The sequence below is a fragment of the Wyeomyia smithii genome, chromosome 3 (assembly GCF_029784165.1).
Source record: "Wyeomyia smithii strain HCP4-BCI-WySm-NY-G18 chromosome 3, ASM2978416v1, whole genome shotgun sequence".
Taxonomy (NCBI): domain Eukaryota; kingdom Metazoa; phylum Arthropoda; class Insecta; order Diptera; family Culicidae; genus Wyeomyia; species Wyeomyia smithii.
This window is the reverse complement of record NC_073696.1, coordinates 224535697-224556816: the sequence shown is the minus strand read 5'-3', so window position 1 is coordinate 224556816 and position 21120 is coordinate 224535697. Positions and strand designations below refer to the sequence as shown.

Sequence of the window (21120 nt, the reverse complement as noted above, 5' to 3'; positions counted from 1 at the left end):
CCGTGTACCTCACCAGTCTGTTGAGGATGATCCTCTCAAGCACCTTGCCCGCGGTGTCCAGCAGGCAGATAGGCCTATATGCCGATGGGTCCCCTGGCGGTTTCCCAGCCTTCGGCAATAGACCAGTCTCTGCCGCTTCCACCTGTCCGGAAAGAGACAGTCATCCAGGCACCTCTGCATGACTGCCCTGAACAGCCCGGGGGCCGTTTTTATCGCCAGCTTAATCGCCAGGTTAGGGATACCATCCGGTCCCGGTGCCTTGCTCACCTTTAGGGATTTGGCGATCACGATGAGTTCCTCATTCGTAACCCTTGCCTCCTCCCCTGCCTCGACACGGCTGTCGTCGCTCACGGATTGGACGCTCGGCAGGTTGGCCGACCATCTCTGGTCTATGTCTGAGATACTGGAACGTCGGACGTGAGACTCGACTGCCGGAGGCCAAGGACTTGGCTCGTGGCGTGGAAAGAGTCCCTCGATGATACGCTCCAGCATCGCTGGTGATCGCTCTGCAGGCGCCAGCGCGCCTTTAGTCTTGGCCATTACGATCCTGTAGGCGTCACCCCACGGATTTGTATTGGCACTCGCACATAGCCTATCGAAGCAGGCCCTCTTGCTGGCCTTTATCGCACTCTTTAGCATCGATCTTGCCGAACGGAATGCTGCGCGGCGCTCTGTCCTCTCTTCTTCGTTTCGCGCACGCTGCATCCTCCGTCTTGCACGGAGGCACGCACTGCGAAGGTCGGCTATCGCGTCCGTCCACCAGTAAACCGGTGGCTTTCCATTCCTAGGTTGGCGAGTCCTAGGCATGGTGGCGTCGCACGCCCGCGATAGCATAGCAACTAGTTGGTCAGCAGTCGGGCGGAGCCAACTGCCCCCCTCGCGCTCCCTTCTCATTGCCTCTTCGAATACCTCGGCATCAAAGTGCGATGTCTTCCACCCGCGAACGGTCGGAGTGTTGGCTCTACCCGTCGCTTGCCGCCTCTCGTTGTTGTCTACACTATAACAGACCGCCTGGTGGTCGCTATTAGTGTGGCCATCGTCTACCCTCCAGTTCTTGATGCTGGCCACACTTATTCCACTAAGAACGCAAATAATTTGTGATACCTGAGAGCACACACAATGTTCGGTCAAAACAGAATCTCAATTATTGGTAAAAAAAAAAAATACAACGCAAAGCTTCAAATTCAAACTGAAAATTTTCCTAAAGTAAAATTTTGACAATATTCTTGATTAAAGTTTTTATGTAATACATTAAATTTAGTCGTAAGTTAGTCTACCAGTAACATTAATTATGTTCATTGAGTAGTAAATTAGTGAGTCTCTTAGAAGGAAATTAATTTCAATTGGGACGTCACATCAGCAGAGATTAAAACTGACATGATAGTCCGGGGTAGGTAAATATTTTATTGCAAACCTGCAAAGAAGTGCAATAACTCTATTGATACTAAAAAAATAAAAAAAATTAAGTAAAATAACAAAAAAAGGAAAACAATATAAAAAACTTAAAAAAAGAACAGGTTTTTTAGTTGATATTGCACTGAAGTATTGATTTCTTCGAGAAATTTTTGTGTGTCACTGAAATTGCTGATTACCATGAAAATTGTCTAAGAAGATTGAATGAATAAATGCTGCATATTCCAAACGATTAAATGGTTGTTGTTATCTGTTGACAAGCGATAAGATTTTTACATGCTGGAAAATTTTGTCATTTGAGAATTTGAAAAAATTGAAATGCCGGAAATAATGACAATTTCACTATAATATTGGATCTAATTTGGCTCGTAATTTAAAAATAAGCAGCAAATAAAAGGATATCCAATTTTTAAAGACACATTAAAGAGGCGTTCTACGTGTATCCTTTTTAGTGCATCGAGGATTTTGAGGACTTTGTTTTTAAACACAGGAACATGACGTTATATTTTTAGAACCAATGTCTTTTCTCCATCCACCATATTCCGACCAATTTTTGTTGGCCGTGAGAAACCGTGAGAACATGAGAAAACTTCCCATAGTCATAGAGCCTTATCCTACGATTATGTTTTTTCTATATTATATTTTTTTCATCAGACAATGTCTGTGATTGAATCTTAGCTAATTTAACTGCGAGGCGTGGAGTGATCTCGGCATTGGGATATGAATGCAGACCATACCAAGCGTCACTAAAAAAAATATTATTAACTCCGCTAAGCCGACGCCATGTTAAATGTTTGCAATATTACTAAGGTACACGCAAAAGTTCAAGCCTTAATCAACAAATGCATCCTCTCGATTCGTACAACATTTGCAGTGATTTCGCACAGAAAATGGGTGAAGTGCATTACGCAAGATTTGTAGTTCCGCCACTGTTGTTGTGCCAATCACCGACGCCCGGGAGGCGACTCCACCAGGACCCTAACTCACGACCCGTTGATTAACGGACCGACGCCAACGGCTTTACTTCCCCATGCGATGGAAGGCGTGATCCCGGAGATTTCTCGCCTCAGAAAATCTCCCGGTATCGGCTAGGATTAAATCTAGACCAGTTTGGTTGGTTGTGAGTGGATCACGCCACCTCACTACCATCGATACCTATGTCGGCGGTGGGATTCGAACCCAGGCGTCGTGCATGGTTGGCGGCGATGTTACCAACCACGCTAGGCCCCCGCCGAAAAAAGCAAGCCTTGTTGACACAGAATTTTGCGACGCTGCACAATGGTACGAGAGCCCAAAATTCAAACTAAAAAAAAAAATTAAAATTTTATTGTGTTAATGAAATGGATCCCAAATGAATGCCTTGGGGAACATGGATATGATTTAAATTTAGTTACTGATTTTCGTTAATCATCTTATTCTCGTTGAACTTGAACAACAAACAAGAATCTAAGGTAACAAGCCAAAGCTTAGATACAAGGCTTTACATAAATGCTAGAGAAATTCCACTAGACTCAAAGCTAGGTATTGAGTTCACACTAATCACATGGTAGGGTTTAGAACAATCGTGGCAACGATATTCTCACGAAATATTCGAACTTGCGAAGAATAGCATAATATTAAATGTCATATTGTTTTCCCGAGGTCACTCATAAAAATCCATTGTGTCATTTTTAAGAAAATCTTATGGTTTTTGTTTGATTATAGAACATTTTTCGAACAAAATTTTTATATTGTTTTGCCCCGGCTACTTCTGATCTAAATATTTTGTAAACATTCAAAATTCTACTGAGTTTCTAAATTAAAAGCAAAATCTTTATTCCATTATTTTACAAATTGTCACATGTTTTACACACACACATTTTTTATCTTCACCCCCCTTCTAGACAACCGTTTCGTGTGCGACTGCCGCCTGGCCTGGATCTACGACCTGAGCAACCGGACGCGGAACGAAAACCTAAAAGAAAACCTGCACGCCATCGAGTGTACCCTCGGCAAGCAAAGCTACAACAGTGTATCTCAGCAAACAAGCCAAGACAACACGTTTTCCGAGAACGTCGAGTTCGACGAGGAAGGCGATTACATCGAGGATGCCGCCCTGGACAACGAATCGACGGTGCCGGACCCGAAGCCAGAGATCGTCAGTCTGTTCAAGCTGGGTAAAGAGCAGCTACCCTGTCCGGAAGAATTTGTCGGTCCAACCGATGGGCCAAATCCACGCGAATCCAAAGGACTGCTCGATTTACCCTGGGGACACTCCGGCGTTAGCGCCATCCGGCAGTCGGCCGTCGGTCATAGTCGAGTGATGTTCGTTTCCCTCGTAGCGCTGTTCGTTTCCTCCGTAGGCTTAGTAATGATCTCTAGTGTTAGATGGTAAGCTTGCTTATTTATTTTCCGCCTGTGTATGTATTAGACGTAAGAGGAAACTAAAAGACAAAGATTGAAATGCAAACACATGATTTTAAAACGGAGACTCCGCTGGTGAGAGCTTTACGCCAACGCGTGAACTAGTAGATGTAATGTAAATGGTCCCTCAAGCAAAACCCAGCCCCCAGATGTTGCAAGAAGAAAAATAAAAACGGAAACCAAACGCGGAGTGTGTCATTGCCGAAACCCCCTGATCTTTATAGCTACTTCTCTTTTTAAACTGCTGAAAATAGATTTAAGCTAATATAATGAATACTTATTAAATGAAATAAATAGATTCTTCTACATCATAAGGTAAAGTGATGATCAAGTGAGACATTTAAGATACCGCAGTTCGCTGCATGCAAGAAAAAAAATCATCGTAGGGAAAATCTCTTCATTCTTCTCAATGGAAAAGTAAAAGATGAAAATGATAACAAGTCGAAAAAAGAACAAAGAATTTGAGCATCTACCTTTTAGAATTATTTTTGATAAAGCAATAAAAATTGATTTTCAAACCGAACCGAGCGACCGTCCTTCCTTTCAGCGAATTGATATCACATCCACTGACATGACGACAAATGGGTTTGACCCCAATAGCACAAGATTGCGCTTCCGTATCTTCGATTCCGCTCTCTGGCTCTGGTTCACTGGTGGCTGTCATGGCTTTTTTTTCTTCTCTGCGATGATTTTAGTGTTATGCAAATGCGTTTCATCAGAGCAAACGAAGCACCGGCCGGCGGCAAATTTGGGCTACATTCCCACATCCTCAAACGGGAGCGAACATCGCATCAGCAGCAGCAGCAGTACTGGCCGCATTAGATTTGCCCCGGTGTCGGTCAGACTGGCTTCAACAAATCCAATTTGCATCGTGCAATTGAAAGAATGCCGAAAAGCGAGAAATTCCATTGTCACATTTGTAGCCAGCTTGCAGCGTTTTAGTCTTTTTTTTCTGCGAAGCATGAATCACAGAAACAATTGCTAATCGGAGTAATCATTTTTGAAACATGGTAGGTATGAAAATTGAGATTCCGAGAAACTCGCATTTTTTGTGTTCTATCATGCTAATCAAATATCAACTGAACGAATGGAAAGAGTGAATACGTATTGATTTTTTATTTGAAATTTTTGGTTTTCCCACATTCTATTGAATTTCTATTCAGTGTTTCATTTACACTACCGTAACAAAGTCCCATATTTAAATCGACTAATTTTCAAGGCAGATAGATTCTAGTTGAAAGGCTGTTAGTTTTTCTTCTTTTTCATATATGGTCATTTTGCTGCAGACTAAATTTCCTGTGCCACCGCATCCACAATCAGTATAACCACTGAGTATCCACAATCTATATTCCACTTGAAAAGGGTAAAAATGGGGTCTAGTGGCTGTTCAGGAACGTTAGTGTTTCTTGGCGTAATGTTATCATGTTTTATCTGGCTACAACACATGCCTTTTATCACCATGATGTTTTTGAAGAAATTCTTGTTTACATCTTGATTGATAGCCGAACCACTGGACTTGAAATATGCTTCATTAAATTCGCTGGTCTTACACTACTTTAATGGCTAATTATTATCGTGGTTTGCAATTTATTTTCGCTTTTAACATGGCATACTGTGCCTTTTGCTGAGACTTCTTCTTTCGACGCCATTTTCAACAGAATTAAGCATATGTAACCAAAATTCATTCAATTTATTAGTCGCATCACGGATACTTTTTCATTTGATTTCAAACCTATAACAAAAAACGGAAATCGTAGCTAGTATAGTTTCTTCTTAGTAAATATTTCATGAATCGTTAAATAACATTACTACGCAACTTGCAAGTCATTTTTTGTTCAACTTTTGTGAGGAGGATGTTTTATTTAACTTTGATTTTACGTTCGTTAATTATATAGCCAGTAATTTCTTCTCGAAGGGTCTTAGATAATAAAGTGTGAATTTTGGAAATTGAAAGTGAAAAAAGAGGCAAGTTTAGTGAGAGAGTAACCTAATTCGACCAGGCTTGTCGTTTCTGCTCAGAGAATCTCTAGCGTGTAGGAGATTATCTTCTCTTACACTGATGTGCAAATCGACAGACTTGCTTGAAAATCGCGGAGCTTACAAATAAACACCGTGGAGAAATCTTAAATACCTTCCCGGAATAAACTGACGTGAGCTTTCTCACAGGACTGGGGATTACGCACAATAACTACACAACCGAGCTCACTGCAGTGCTCTTAAAATGATTTTTTTTCGCATAGCTGCAAACAGCCTTTAAAACCTCTTTTAGTTTGTAGTCGCTTATTTCAAATGAGAGGAGCATCTAGGTAGGAAGTAGATAGCGTTTTTTTTTTGTCGCGTTTACTTTGCATCTAAAAACTGAAAAAATTGAAACCAAGTGCTACTCCGTTTCACATTCATATACGAGAAAACTCAAATTGTCTCTGTAGTATTATCTTTGCATTGCGCACTGCGATGAACTTCTGTGTATACTCACTAAAGTGATTCACCACTCTTGTTCCGCTCGGTTGTGGTGTAAGCAGCAAATGATTTTTCTTCTCCACAGCACAAAGCAGAATAAAGAAGTGTTGTAATGCAATTAATTGCTTCACGCAGCACTCATGCCAAAGAAGAAGTGCGTGGTGAATTTTCACTCCTCTCTGCCGATGACTATCATGTATCAAAACAATATTAGAAAAACAGAGGCGACGCGTGACCAAGTGGGCTACCTGTTCAATCAACATTTGCAACACTGAAACAACAGTATCGTGATAACAGTTTCGAAAACTTTTAACTCTCTACATTTTTATCTCTCTACATTTATCTGTATGGCAAAGAAATTCTACGGTCTATTATGACCGCGAGTTTTTCATAGAGGAAAACTTTATCCACATTTATCACATCATAATTCTCAATGATCGGTTTTAGTCGTAAATAACTCTGGATCCGTCGAAGAACTAGAAAAGTTCGCTCGAAGGATGGCGTTGTGATATGCAATGTCAGTATCATTCAGGTTTTGTCCAACGATAATTAAAATTATGTTTATGATCTATTTGCCATGAGTAAAAAACCTATCTTTGTTCAATGCTAAAGCGTTTCCTTTGACGATGTTGAAATTTTAAACTAAATGAAAGCAGCGCGTAAGAAGACAAACGTATACTATGCGGACTATGCGAGGTTCAAGTTTTCGAATGAACACAATGGGTGTTGAGGTTTGAATGAAACTATACATCGACGGAAGAATTCCACCACATTGACAGAAATAATGAATGAATTTGCTCGTTTTTCATTTGCACTACGAAAGCTCTGAAGATGGATCTGCGAACTCTCGCGGCCACGTGGTCTCTCTCAAATTTTAATGACGTCGAGAGAAGAAACAGAAAGGCATAACGAAACAGGTTACCAGACACTGAAGAGAGGTGGTGTGTAATGAATGTTTTCTCTCGTTGACATCGGTTTTGTTCAGCAGAAAGTTTGAACCAAAAATGTTATTTTTACGCGAGGTGTCGCATTAGTAGTGGTGAGCATAGCGGACTGCATCTACCCTACCACACTTGAAGGTGCAGAGAAGTGTTGAACGATGGTTAGTTCAGGTGAAAGGTCTGAACAAACGGTATTTATTATTGCGTGTGGGTTGCGTTGCGTGTGAGTTGTAGGGCGTAATCTGAAGTGTAGCCCATCAGGTTACATTCTTCACGGTGCATAAATTTCCACTATGTTGGAAATAAAATAAGGATGTTCGGGATAACATTGAAATTACAAATAAATTACTCCGATGATTTTTCATCCACTCTCAAATGTGAAAAAATCACTTTTTTTCTGAGATTGTCTACCTGTCCTATAACAAGGTTGAACAGGTGGACGAGACGCCTCTGTAGAAAAACAGTGGTTTAGCAATCTTAATACGGTTTGCGTTGTAGTAGAAATATGAGTGCAAGAGAATATTGAAAAGAGAAAAAAAGGAGAGCACAACGGAAAGAATAAAGTGTTTTCCGGCTATCATTAGTTGTACCGTTACGAATATTCTATACAATCAACAAAAGTACTATACATTCTACGAATTCCATGTTTACGAAACGTGCGTGCAGAGAATAACGAAAAAATATTTTCAGTGTTTGCACTCGTATCCAAGTGAGTTTTAAAACTTGCTTGCACATCAATTCTCAGTTACTCAGTTCAACTTTGCATGAGTTTATGCCATCACTGGTTCAAACCAACCATTTTCACGAACCGAATGACATGCGATACGACCTATTGTTGCATAGTCTAGAAAAGTATTATTCTGTCCAATAAGGCAAAAAGTGGAACTTAATTCCATAGCGCCTTTTACCTTCATCCTAGCTTAAAAGTGTCTTCGGAACAGTTGTTTGTATGAATGCCCCACATAATCTCAAGTTGTCAAAAAGTATGAAAAGTTTACTATACTAAAAATAAAAAAATATATTTTTTTTGTGTTAAGAGATAGAAGAATAATTTATTCAGCGAAGTTGTAGAAAATTCAAAAATGTGAAACTTTGTTGAACAAATGAAAATCCTATCTTCTTTCGGTACAAAGTTAAAAAGTATATTACATGGAACTAACTTAAAAGATAGTTTTTTTAGTGCTTAAATTTTGTTAGTTGCATTTTACACGAAAGTATTGTTCAGAGGAATAATTAGGAAACACAAAGCACATATTTTTGCCAAAGGTTATATATCTCCAAGGCTTCTCCTTACAAAGTTATATCATATTTTAGCTTAATTTTTCGATATATTTAAGAACGTATAGATTAAAAAGGAGCAAGTGGAATCATGATGTCAATACTTTTCCTTAAAATTAAGCTGAAGTACTATAAGCTCCTTTAGGTTCCATTTGTCCAAATCCACCCATATTAGAGAACGTCGAGCAAATGTTACAGTAGGTTTTCACATATTGAATATACTAACTTTTTTTTGTTAAGAGATAGAGGAATGGTTTATTCGACAAAGTTTTAGAACGTACAAAAATATGAAACTTTGCTGAACTAACAAAATTCCTATCTTCATTGGGTACAGAGTTACAGGGTATATTCTATGTAAGTTACTCAAAAGTTATTTTTTTGTACTTAACTTTTATTAGTTTTTTTACTTTTAAGGCGACAGACCGATTATCGATCCAGTGCCGAATCCAGAATACGCCATGTCCCTCGGTCTTGGGCTGCTATCCTCCAATCGCCCCTAACACGTATTTCGCGTGCATCCTCGTCGACAGCACACATCCAACGAGTGCGGGGTCTATCCCGAAGTCGACGACCTCTTGTTGGGTTGGCGAATGGTTGGACACGTGTCACTTGCGATACGAGTAACCTCAGTGAAGATCGGGTAACCAACCCCGGTGGAAACTTCGGTCGTATACTGACTGGGAAGGGGGAACGTACGCGGCTGTTTCCCCATGTTAGGGGCGGCGTACAACAGCGTCTGATCCGGAGCGGGCGGCTGAATCATGAAACGCGGTGTCTCGCCAGCTATATCAAAGACGGCAGCCCCGTCGCGAGACTAGGTATCGCAGCCCTAGTAAGGCAGCATACTGAATATTAAATACTACGAACAATCCAGATATAAATACGGAACGGAATAATCGGCATGGACCTAGGCGAACTTTTGTTGGTTACATTTTACAAAAAAAACGTAGTTCTAAAGAAGCATTTGGGCATAAAAAATACACGTTTTTGTTTTTTCTATTATCGCTTATTTTCCGTCGTTCTAGTTCCGCCACTGTTGTTGTGCCAATCACAGACGCCCAGGGAGGCGACTCCACCCAGGACCCTAACTTTCGACCAGTTGATTAACGGACCGGCGCCAACGGCTTTACTTCCTCATGCGATGGAAGGCGTGATCCCAGAGATTTTTCGCCTCAGAAAATCTCCCAGTGTCGGCTAGAATTGAATCTAGACCAGTTTGGTTGGTTGTGAGTGGATCACGCCACCTCACAACCATCGACACCTATGTCGGCGGTGGGATTCGAACCCAGGCGTCGAGCGTGGTTGGCAGAGACGTTACCAACCACACTAGGCCCCCGCCCATACACGTTTTTGTTGAAGAACACACATCTCCAGGACGTTTCCTTACAAAGTTATAGCACATTTCAACATATTTTTTCGATAACTTTAAAAACGTATAGAATAAAGATTAGGTGGAATGGGACAGATGGAACTTATAACTGTTTTGAGCACTCGAACTAAACTCCGAGAAAAAGTATTAACATTATAATTCTACTTGCCCCTTTTTACTTTATACCTTCCTAAAGTTATCGAAAAATAAGCTAAAACATGCTATAACTTTGTAAAGAAAAATCCTGGAGATGTGTGGTCCTCAACAAAAACGTGTGTTTTGTATGTCCAAATGCTTCTCTAGAATAATGTTTTCTTGTAAAATGTAACTAATAAAAGTTAAGTGCAAAAAATTAACTTTTAAGTAACTTTTATAGAATATACTTTGTAACTCTGTACCCAATGAAGATAGGATTTTCATTTGTTCAGCAAAGTTTCATATTTTTCCACGTTCTAAAACTTTGCCGAATTAACCATTCCTCTATCTCTTAACACAAAATGTTAGTATTTTGGATATATGAAAAACTACTGTAACATATGCTCGCCGTACTCTAATATGGGTGGATTGGGACAAATGGAACCTAAAGGAGTTTATAGTACTTCAGCTTAACTTCAAGAAAAAGTATTGACATCATGATTCCACTTGCCCCTTTCAACCTATACGTTTTTGAAATGATCGAAAAAATAAGCTAAAATATGATATAACTTTGTAGGAAATGTCCTGGAGATATATGACCTTTGGCAAAAATATTTGTTTTGTTCGCCCTAAAAATTCTTCTGAACAATACTTTCGTGTAAAATGCAACTAACAAAAGTTAAGTTCAAAAAAACTATCTTTTAAAAAAGTTCCATGTTACAGGTAAGTTCCGTTTTTAGCATGTTTCGTTTTTGGCACGTTCCGATTTTAGCAACTTTTGGTTCCGTTTTTGGCAACACAATTTTTGTTTTTAATTCTTTCTAATCTTTTACTGATTGGCGGCTCAAAACTAATCCTCATCGTTCTCTGCTAGTGTAAATACATAAATATATGACACATTTTTGACTAATCGACTGGTCAAAAAGGAACAACTGTGAAAAGTTTCAGCGAAATCGGCACTGACGTGCTGAAAACAAAAATTGTGTACCAATTTTCCATGGAATGCGTCTATTGTATAGTTTTCTTAAATAAAAAAATAAAGGGTGATTTTTTTAGAATTTGGTTTTTCTTTGAAAAAACGCATAAAAGTTATAAAACTGTATGAAATCTTTATTTGAGCCGATAATTTGATTTATTACATTCACATTTTTTAAAGATAATTTCATTCAAATATTTGCCACGGCTACGTTTAAATGGTCCATACGAAAAGTCCAATTTTTAGTCACACTTATGAGCATTTCGGCTGGTATCTCGCGAATAACGCGTGTAATGTTGTCTTCCAAGGCTGGAATTGTTGTTGGCTTATCCGCATGGACGAGAGACTTAATGTAACCCCAGAAAAAATAATCTAGCGGTGTTAAATCGCATAAACTAGGCGGCTAATTCAGCGGTCCAGTTCGTGAGATGAATTACTCACCGAACTCATTCCGCAATATGTCCATTGATTCGCGCGATGTGTGGCACGCTGTCCACGTGGTATGTGGATGGCCCCTTAGACTTTGACAGCTGTCAGAATTCCCGCGTAAACTGTTAAATCTGAATACACGAAAAACTAAATAGCATAAAAATCGCCCTTTAAGGCGTCGTACACAAATTACGTAACGCATGAAGGGGGGGGGAGGGGGTTTGAATCAGCGTTATTTATTGTTAGGTAGGGGGGAGGGGGGGGGTTAGTAGAGACAGTTACGTAACTGTGATGTTTGCTCGAAATTGAAAATTTTGGAGGGGGGTCAGGCTGATCAGCGTTACGTAATTTTAGGGGAGGGAGTCATGTCGAACGTTACTTATCGTTACATAGGGGGGGAGGGGGTCTGAAATCTAGATTTTTAGCGTTACGTAATTTGTGTACGACGCCTAAATGTTAAAAATGGAAAATTAAAAATATTAAAAGTAGTCAAAAGTTGAAATATTAAAGGTTTAGACTGCCGCTATTCGCATAATAGTCCTATGTAAAAGTTGCGAATCCTATGTAAATTTTGCGAAAATGGGTCCATTTTGGCATGTTTTTTAAGAATAACCATTAGAAAAGTAAGGTTTAATTCCCGCAACCTCGATTTTAATGTCTACTCTTGTAGAGCATGCCAAAATGGACCCATTTCCGCAAAAAATAAGAAAACATAGGACTTCTACATAGGACTGTTATGCGAATAGCGGCAGTAGAATAGCGGTGAAGTTGATGGCGTAAAACTTGTTAACATTCTAAAAATGGCAAATACAAAATGAATGACGAAATTGTAAGAATGCACATAAGGTGAAAAGCACAGACGGCCACAAAATTCAAATGTATTCAAGCTGACGAAAATTTTTAAATTGTTAGGAGTGGTAAAAATGAAGAGTTGGTCGAAATTGGTACGAATCGTGAAAATTGGAAGAAATGATAATTGGTTCAAGGAGTGAAAATGGTTAAAATGGAAACCAAAGCTCAAATGGTGAAAATATGTCTGCATTGCTTGGAGAAAACTGAATTGATAAAGTAACTTAAGTTTTCGACTGGAAATGATGTATGAATTAAAGGGATTGATATTTCAGCTTGGAATCTAATTAATTGCGTTGATTTCTATCTGCTCATCACCGACGTTTCGGTCCTTCTATGAGACCATTATCAGGGCCCACTATATATTTAACATTTTACGCACAAATTTACTTACATTAGGATAAAATTACTCTATAAGACATTGAAAAACTACTCGGTAATCAACAAGTTAAATAGTTTGTTCAAACGTAAAAAAGGTCGGGTCGTAAAAGGTTTAATGCCGTACATTTGAAGCGCAGATAAAAATTAGTTCATTCTTGGGTGTCGCACTGGTTGTATTTTGGTGGAAACCCTATCGAACCGCCTCCATCACGCTAAAATTTCCCACTCGAACTGTCGGACCCTAGCCAAATACAAATACTGGAAAGGAAGGAATATTCTGTGTAGACTGCGAGCCAGAATATTAATCCCTTAAAAGATTGATTAAAAAAAGGAGTATGGTAAAAACATATAAAATAGGTGGAAATAGCATGTTAAAAACGCACAATATTGCCAAAATGATAAAAAATGCAAAGATGTTTTAAATAGTAACAACAGTAAATAATAATAAAAACTGTGAGAATTTTGATGATGATGAAAATGTAAAATGGCAAAACATGATAAAAATTGTAAAACTAAAAAAATGTAAAAATGTAAGAATGGTGAAGACGTAACAAAGAAAAAACAGCACTAATTGTAACAATAGTAAAAATAACAAAAGTTTCAACTGGACAGAAATGACGAAAGTTGTAAAAATGGTGTTAACAATAGAGGAAAAAAATATATAAATAGTTACAATCGCAGAAATGGTAAAAATAATTGATATCTTATAAAGGGTAGAAATGGGTAAAGCCATAAAAATAGCAAAAATCAATCATAAAAATGGTTTTCATAATAAAAATGAAATACACTAAAGTCGCTTTTTACGCGGGGGATACGTGCCGCGTAAAAAAAAACGGCGTAAAAAAAACCGCGTAAATTCCGGAATCCGCGTAAAAAAAGCCACGTAAAAAAACGCGTTAAAAAACCGCGTACAAAGTGACCTTAGTGTGCATAGTAGAAATCGGCGCAATCGATGAAAGAAACAAAAAATGTAGCATATTGTAAAAATTGTGGAAATATAAAATAAATAGAAAATCGTTTATATTTGTTACCAAAAAAAAAAACAACCATTTGCACACAAAAATTATGGGTAATATGGTAGTGCTCTTATTTCTAACGATACATTGAGCAACCATTTTTCAGGGTGAAAATATGACTCGTCAAATATTAGTGCTGGGACTATCCGGACTAATATGTTCAGATATCTGGCATAAGATATCCGACAAATATCTAAAATCCGGATCAATCCTATATTATCCGACAAGATTTCCGGATTTTCGGATAGTCGGATATCGGGATATCCGGATTTTGTATCCTAACTTAGTTTAAAGAGAATTATGTAAATAATTACTCACGAGGGGGTGGGGGATTGTAAAAAAAAACATTTTTCTTGTTACGTTTTATTTGGCCGGGCTTCAGCAGACATAAAAAAATGCGGATATCCGGATAGTAAATATCCGGGTACCCGAGTATCTGACTATTCGATTATCCGTATCTGGATATCCGAGTTTCCGGATAGTATTCGTTAACCTATCTGTGATTCTAGCTTCGGATAACTGAATCACGAGTATATCCGGTTAAAAGTCCCAGCACTATCAAATATCAACAGTAAATTAGTGAAACCTAAAACGTGCTTACACTATGAGAGAAATTTCTCTGAAGTTTTTGAAAACTCTAACACACAAAACCTTATTGGGTAAAAACCTCACAATTCACATATTCACTGTTTAACTAACTATTTCTCGAGTTTTTTTAATTGAAAACGGCTCCAAAACGTAACACCATAATGCAAGCATTGAAAAAAATGGATGGGCTATGAGTGGTCTGAAAAAATGGACGAATTGTGTGAGAGGTTCATTGCAGTTCAACCAAGGCTCAGGTAAGTAATATATGAATAGGATTAACTCCATATGATTGAACCGCTTCAATAAAATATAAAAACAACATAAAGTCGACACTTGTTCGATTCGCTCCTCAATAGCGCCATACATACAATCGACATGCAGAACAATTAGAATATCGATTAGCACATGACTCCACTCGATTTCTATTTCCCGCATCCAGAAACCCATTAAACTGAAAGAGTACCTCCTGTCCCTTTCCTCGCTTCCAGCTGCTCGTAGTGTAATCAAAATGTTCCCTTTGAGACACGAACCGATTACGCGGTGGGAGGGGTGCAGAGAAAATATGCAGGTCACGCCATCCAACGGCCGGTGCGGCGGTTCTGTGGCTTACTCGAAGTAATGTGAAGTCCTTGAACGAGGATTGGATTGGAACGAGGCGACCCAAAATATAATAAAGGCAATCGAGAAAGGCCCGGAAAACTACTAAAATTTGTTGTGCGAGACACAGAACGAATGAATGCCGGGCTGCCATGAAGGGGAGAAAATTTATGTCGCTTTTCTCTGTTCTGATGTATTTGTGGCATTAGCTCAAACTAACCCCCCCTTAGAGACAAGCATTTCAACGATGATATAATCGCATAATCATACACAATAATTCAACTGGAGGTGGTATTGAACGGGGTCCTTTAGGCGTGCGTGCGGCAGGGGGAAGCGAGTGACTGATGTTGGATGGAGGCTACTTTTTTGGGTAGATTGTTCCGCTAAAGCTGATAAGATTCCCTATTTGGCTAAATTGTCAATTATTAATGGTTAGTTCGTTGAATCATATAAATTGTTGCCGGCTCTACAATCGATGTGAAGTGTTGTCATGTCATTCATATCTGATAGAAGAATAGTAAATTTTCAAATTTAATTTCATTTCGCTGCTCGAGGGGCCTCAAACAACGTTCGACAAATGTGTACAAACTCAAAAACAGTGATGGTAAATATAAAGTTGCTCCATCTTTTCGCGTGTCCCAGCGGTTAGATTAAAAATCCCAACCGATGACAGAAATATTTTATTGTTTGATTCGTACAAACAATAAAACCATGCCATCCCCATAAAACAGTCTTATTACGAGCAGTATATTTAAAAGCTAAGCTGACATTGTCATCATTTGCTGGGCAAATAACGTATTCTTTCAGTGGGATTTATTCGGTGCAAAATATGTTGCCTCAGGTATAAGAACCGAGAGGGATGGCAACTTTCACTAAACATTAATACAGTTTCTAATAAGGTTGGCAGCAATAAAGTCATAACAACATTTCCTTACCCTTTACCCTTGCGTTCGTTTCGATCTGGATAAACGAAGGTTCCATGCTCCTTTCGTACGAATCTTTTGTCGGTGTCGGACGATTTTGGTCCACGTCAGTTCTGTTATTCATGATTGTTTGATAAATAAATGTAGTTCGGATTGTGAAACAATCGGAATGGCAAATGTAACAACTTGAGCTGCTTTCTGCCGTTCCGGTCTGGCATCAACAGTTCTGACCAATCCGAGCAGGGATTGTGCCTGACGGACAGGTAATAAAATCCAATTTTCACACTCAATCCAGCTTGCATTGCCCCGAGCGGAAGTCCCGGAACGTTCCAACTTTATGTCCATACTGTGAACACATGCAGCTGTCCTGCCGGCCCATTGTTGAATCATTTTGCGGCAGAAATTGTTGATGATGATTTTTTGAGACGAAGGCAACCGGAGAATGTGGGACAGTGTGGTGACACACCAGACTGACCATTGTGTGATCATCAGTGAGTTCGGAATTTTACTGCCGTTCGAACCTAACAACTGGTACCGGGCCGGGTGGGGGATGTGTAATTTAATAAATGTATCTGAGTCTCTGAATCTCTGAATCTCCCACCACTGAACGACAATTTTCGACAAGAGCTGTTTTGAACTCATCCGAGCTCGCATCCTCTGAAGTGCGGAGGAGAACCGTATTTTCTTTCGGTTCAACATACTCTATGCAAACGACTAAACCGATACTGTGTTTATCATAATATACGACGGAAATTAAATTGATTTATTTTGTAAAGTATCATAGGCTAGTAATTGAAAATACGGCAACCATTATAGGACTTCGATACTTACAAAATGCTACGTTGTATGTTCTAATAATTAAAAATGTAAATAAGGACATCTTATAGTTGCAGCTTTATCCAAATACAGTCGAATCCCTCTATTACGACAATTTATATAGCGACAAATCTCTCTATAGCGACATTCTCAATGATCCCTTCTACTCTATATTCATAAAAATTATTCGTTTTATTGCGACATTTCTCTATAACGACGGTCCCTTGCGATGTCGCTATAAAGCGATTCAACTGTAAATTCAATAGATTTTTATCTCATTAATTTCCAGCGTTGACTACGCAAAATATCAAATAAAAAAACTGGTACTAGGCGAACGATAGAAAACAAATATCGATTACTATTTATGTTATCTTGGCCCTGGGTAGAATATTTATTGAGTGATGGTATTAAACTTAAAAATACGTAAAACTGCAAACATGTGTCCAGCATATTTAAAAATTAAAATTAAAAAATCATATCGTTAGGAATATGTTATTTGAGTTTTGCATATTTTCGATTTTCGTGTAAGTATTTAGATACTAAAAAAATGTGCTCGCGCTCACGCCATACTGTGAGTTTCATAAAATCGATATTTGTTCATAAAGAACACTATAAATTGGTTTCGATTATGATGGAGGTGTTTTATAAGTATTTTTTCTCTAGAAAAAGGAACTTCGTACCCGTCATTTTCTTCAATAATAAACATTCTTAGATTTAGGATATAACTAAAAAGTTGAAAGTTACAATCAAGGCAGATAACCTATGCTGTAAAAAAATGGACTTTTTTTGGAAGGTGGTTGAAAAATAACTAAGGCAGATAAATCTCCCATGGAAGGTAATTATGTAAGCTTACTCGCAGAAAAATTCTACGCCATTGTGTGCGGCCTTCCGACAGTTAACCGGAACATTCGCCATGGCGGCCTAAAAACATGCGTGTAGGAATGTTTTTTATTTCTCTCTTCATTTATTTATCAATTTCTCCTCAGTTTTAGAGGCAAAATTGTTGGAGTAGATTTTATGCTTCAAGCTTGCCCAGTAATCCTCGATGGGACGCATCTTGGCGGGTTTCACAAATTCACAGATGAACAAATATCATATTCAATATCATAACCACTATCACTATCATATCATTCAGTCAAAGTTCAAACGTGTTGGGACGGTTTTCAACGTCATTTCCTCCGTACAAATTTGAAACGAAATTTGAAACGAGTACAAATTTGAAACGAATGGACACGACCATCACAGATTTTGCTCAAAGTTGGGGGAATTATTCATCTACTGTCTCTTTGGAAAAATCCCAATTTTGGTATCGATTGGAATACCCCCCGCTCAGTGGGACCCCCCTGTTTATTGCAAAGTCACGCATTTTTGACGTTGACTAACGTCTATATCGAAGTTAGGCCCCTGAATTTAAAAATCTAGTAATTCAACCAGGGAAAACCAGAGAAAAGTGGTCAGGTTTTGAGCGCTTATTTTGCAGTCATCTATAATCAGGTTTTCGAGGTTTTGGCATCAATCGATCAGAAATTCTTTTACGGTTAAATTTATGTAACAAAAACAAACTATTGTTTGAGATACACTATTGAAAAATTGGTAATTAATATCGATTGTCTAAATCATACCGCGCAGCCAATCACTACCTCTCTTCCCAAGCACAGTCGACACTAACGGATACAATCGATCTGACTTTGTTGTTATTGTTGTTGTCACTTTCTGTTTCCGATGTTTATGCTGCTGCTAGCGGAAAAAACCTTGCAAATATGCATCTTTTTGTTGGTGTTAATTTTACGACAGCGGCCGGCGCCCCATCATTCTGATTCCAAAACCGCACCAGTGACATGCGGACGCTAGGTGATAGCAGCTAAAAGGAGGAAATACAAAATAGTACCGGTCATCTCGTGCCGGTTTCACCCGTAATGCTGGTGGCTTTAGTAGTAAATGGCTACTGCAAAACACTTAAATGGCTGGAATTCTGGACGGACTAACCAGGAAACTATAATCGGCAACTGGCACCTTTTGGTGCCTCTAAATTTTGTTACAGAAGCGGCAAATTGAATTTTCTGTTTTACCAAATGATGCTGCTAGCGGAAAAAACCTTGCAAAAATGCATGTTTGTGTTGGTGTTAATATTATGACAGCGGCCGGCGCAGCTTTCAAGAAACATTTGTCTCTTCCATTCCATAATTTGCGTAGCCCATCCCACTTTTAATTTATCTGACGAAGCCTTGGTATAAAACGTACCGTTCGAACATTTCACCCCATCAGTTTCATTACTAAACCGTACCGGCTACATACGGACGCTATCTTGAAAGAATTCTGGACGGACTGACCAAAAAAATGGATATATTCGGCACCTGGCCCCTTTTGGTGCCTCGAAATTTTGTTACAGAAGCGGCTAATTGAATTTTCTGTTTTATTACGAAATGCTGCTGCTAGCGGAAAAAACCTTGCAAATATGCATCTTTTTGTTGGTGTTAATTTTACGACAGCGGCCGGCGCCCCATCATTCTGATTCCAAAACCGCACCAGTGACATGCGGACGCTAGGTGATAGCAGCTGAAAGGAGGAAATACAAAATAGTACCGGTCATCTCGTGCCGGTTTCACCCGTAATGCTGGTGGCTTTAGTAGTAAATGGCTACTGCAAAACACTTAAATGGCTGGAATTCTGGACGGACTAACCAGGAAACTATAATCGGCAACTGGCACCTTTGGTGCCTCTAAATTTTGTTACAGAAGCGGCAAATTGAATTTTCTGTTTTACCAAATGATGCTGCTAGCGGAAAAAACCTTGCAAAAATGCATGTTTGTGTTGGTGTTAATATTATGACAGCGGCCGGCGCAGCTTTCAAGAAACATTGGTCTCTTCCATTCCATAATTTGCGTAGCCCATCCCACTTTTAATTTATCTGACGAAGCCTTGGTATAAAACGTACCGTTCGAACATTTCACCCCATCAGTTTCATTACTAAACCGTACCGGCTACATACGGACGCTATCTTGAAAGAATTCTGGACGGACTGACCAAAAAAATGGATATATTCGGCACCTGGCCCCTTTTGGTGCCTCGAAATTTTGTTACAGAAGCGGCTAATTGAATTTTCTGTTTTATTACAAAATGCTGCTGCTAGCGGAAAAAACCTTGCAAATATGCATCTTTTTGTTGGTGTTAATTTTACGACAGCGGCCGGCGCCCCATCATTCTGATTCCAAAACCGCACCAGTGACATGCGGACGCTAGGTGATAGCAGCTGAAAGGAGGAAATACAAAATAGTACCGGTCATCTCGTGCCGGTTTCACCCGTAATGCTGGTGGCTTTAGTAGTAAATGGCTACTGCAAAACACTTAAATGGCTGGAATTCTGGACGGACTAACCAGGAAACTATAATCGGCAACTGGCACCTTTTGGTGCCTCTAAATTTTGTTACAGAAGCGGCAAATTGAATTTTCTGTTTTACCAAATGATGCTGCTAGCGGAAAAAACCTTGCAAAAATGCATGTTTGTGTTGGTGTTAATATTATGACAGCGGCCGGCGCAGCTTTCAAGAAACATTTGTCTCTTCCATTCCATAATTTGCGTAGCCCATCCCACTTTTAATTTATCTGACGAAGCCTTGGTATAAAACGTACCGTTCGAACATTTCACCCCATCAGTTTCATTACTAAACCGTACCGGCTACATACGGACGCTATCTTGAAAGAATTCTGGACGGACTGACCAAAAACATGGATATATTCGGCACCTGGCCCCTTTTGGTGCCTCGAAATTTTGTTACAGAAGCGGCTAATTGAATTTTCTGTTTTGTTACGAAATGCTGCTGCTAGCGGAAAAAACCTTGCAAATATGCATCTTTTTGTTGGTGTTAATTTTACGACAGCGGCCGGCGCCCCATCATTCTGATTCCAAAACCGCACCAGTGACATGCGGACGCTAGGTGATAGCAGCTGAAAGGAGGAAATACAAAATAGTACCGGTCATCTCGTGCCGGTTTCACCCGTAATGCTGGTGGCTTTAGTAGTAAATGGCTACTGCAAAACACTTAAATGGCTGGAATTCTGGACGGACTAACCAGGAAAATATAATCGGCAACTGGCACCTTTTGGTGCCTCTAAATTTTGTTACAGAAGCGGCAAATTGAATTTTCTGTTTTACCAAATGATGCTGCTAGCGGAAAAAACCTTGCAAAAATGCATGTTTGTGTTGGTGTTAATATTATGACAGCGGCCGGCGCAGCTTTCAAGAAACATTTGTCTCTTCCATTCCATAATTTGCGTAGCCCATCCCACTTTTAATTTATCTGACGAAGCCTTGGTATAAAACGTACCGTTCGAACATTTCACCCCATCAGTTTCATTACTAAACCGTACCGGCTACATACGGACGCTATCTTGAAAGAATTCTGGACGGACTGACCAAAAAAATGGATATATTCGGCACCTGGCCCCTTTTGGTGCCTCGAAATTTTGTTACAGAAGCGGCTAATTGAATTTTCTGTTTTATTACAAAATGCTGCTGCTAGCGGAAAAAACCTTGCAAATATGCATC

General features: G+C 39.3%; 1 protein-coding gene across 6 annotated transcripts in view; it reads left to right on the top strand.

Moving 5' to 3' along the window:
* Positions 1-4339, top strand: part of LOC129727509 (connectin-like) — a 558070-nt gene extending 553731 nt beyond the window's left edge. For all 6 annotated transcript variants that reach the window (XM_055685399.1, XM_055685398.1, XM_055685397.1 and 3 more), the window contains one exon: positions 3297-4339. In XM_055685399.1, coding sequence (XP_055541374.1) covers positions 3297-3787 — 491 coding nt within the window. In that variant the 3' untranslated portion in view covers positions 3788-4339. The remainder of the gene's footprint in view (positions 1-3296) is intronic.
* Positions 4340-21120: the final 16781 nt, after the last annotated feature.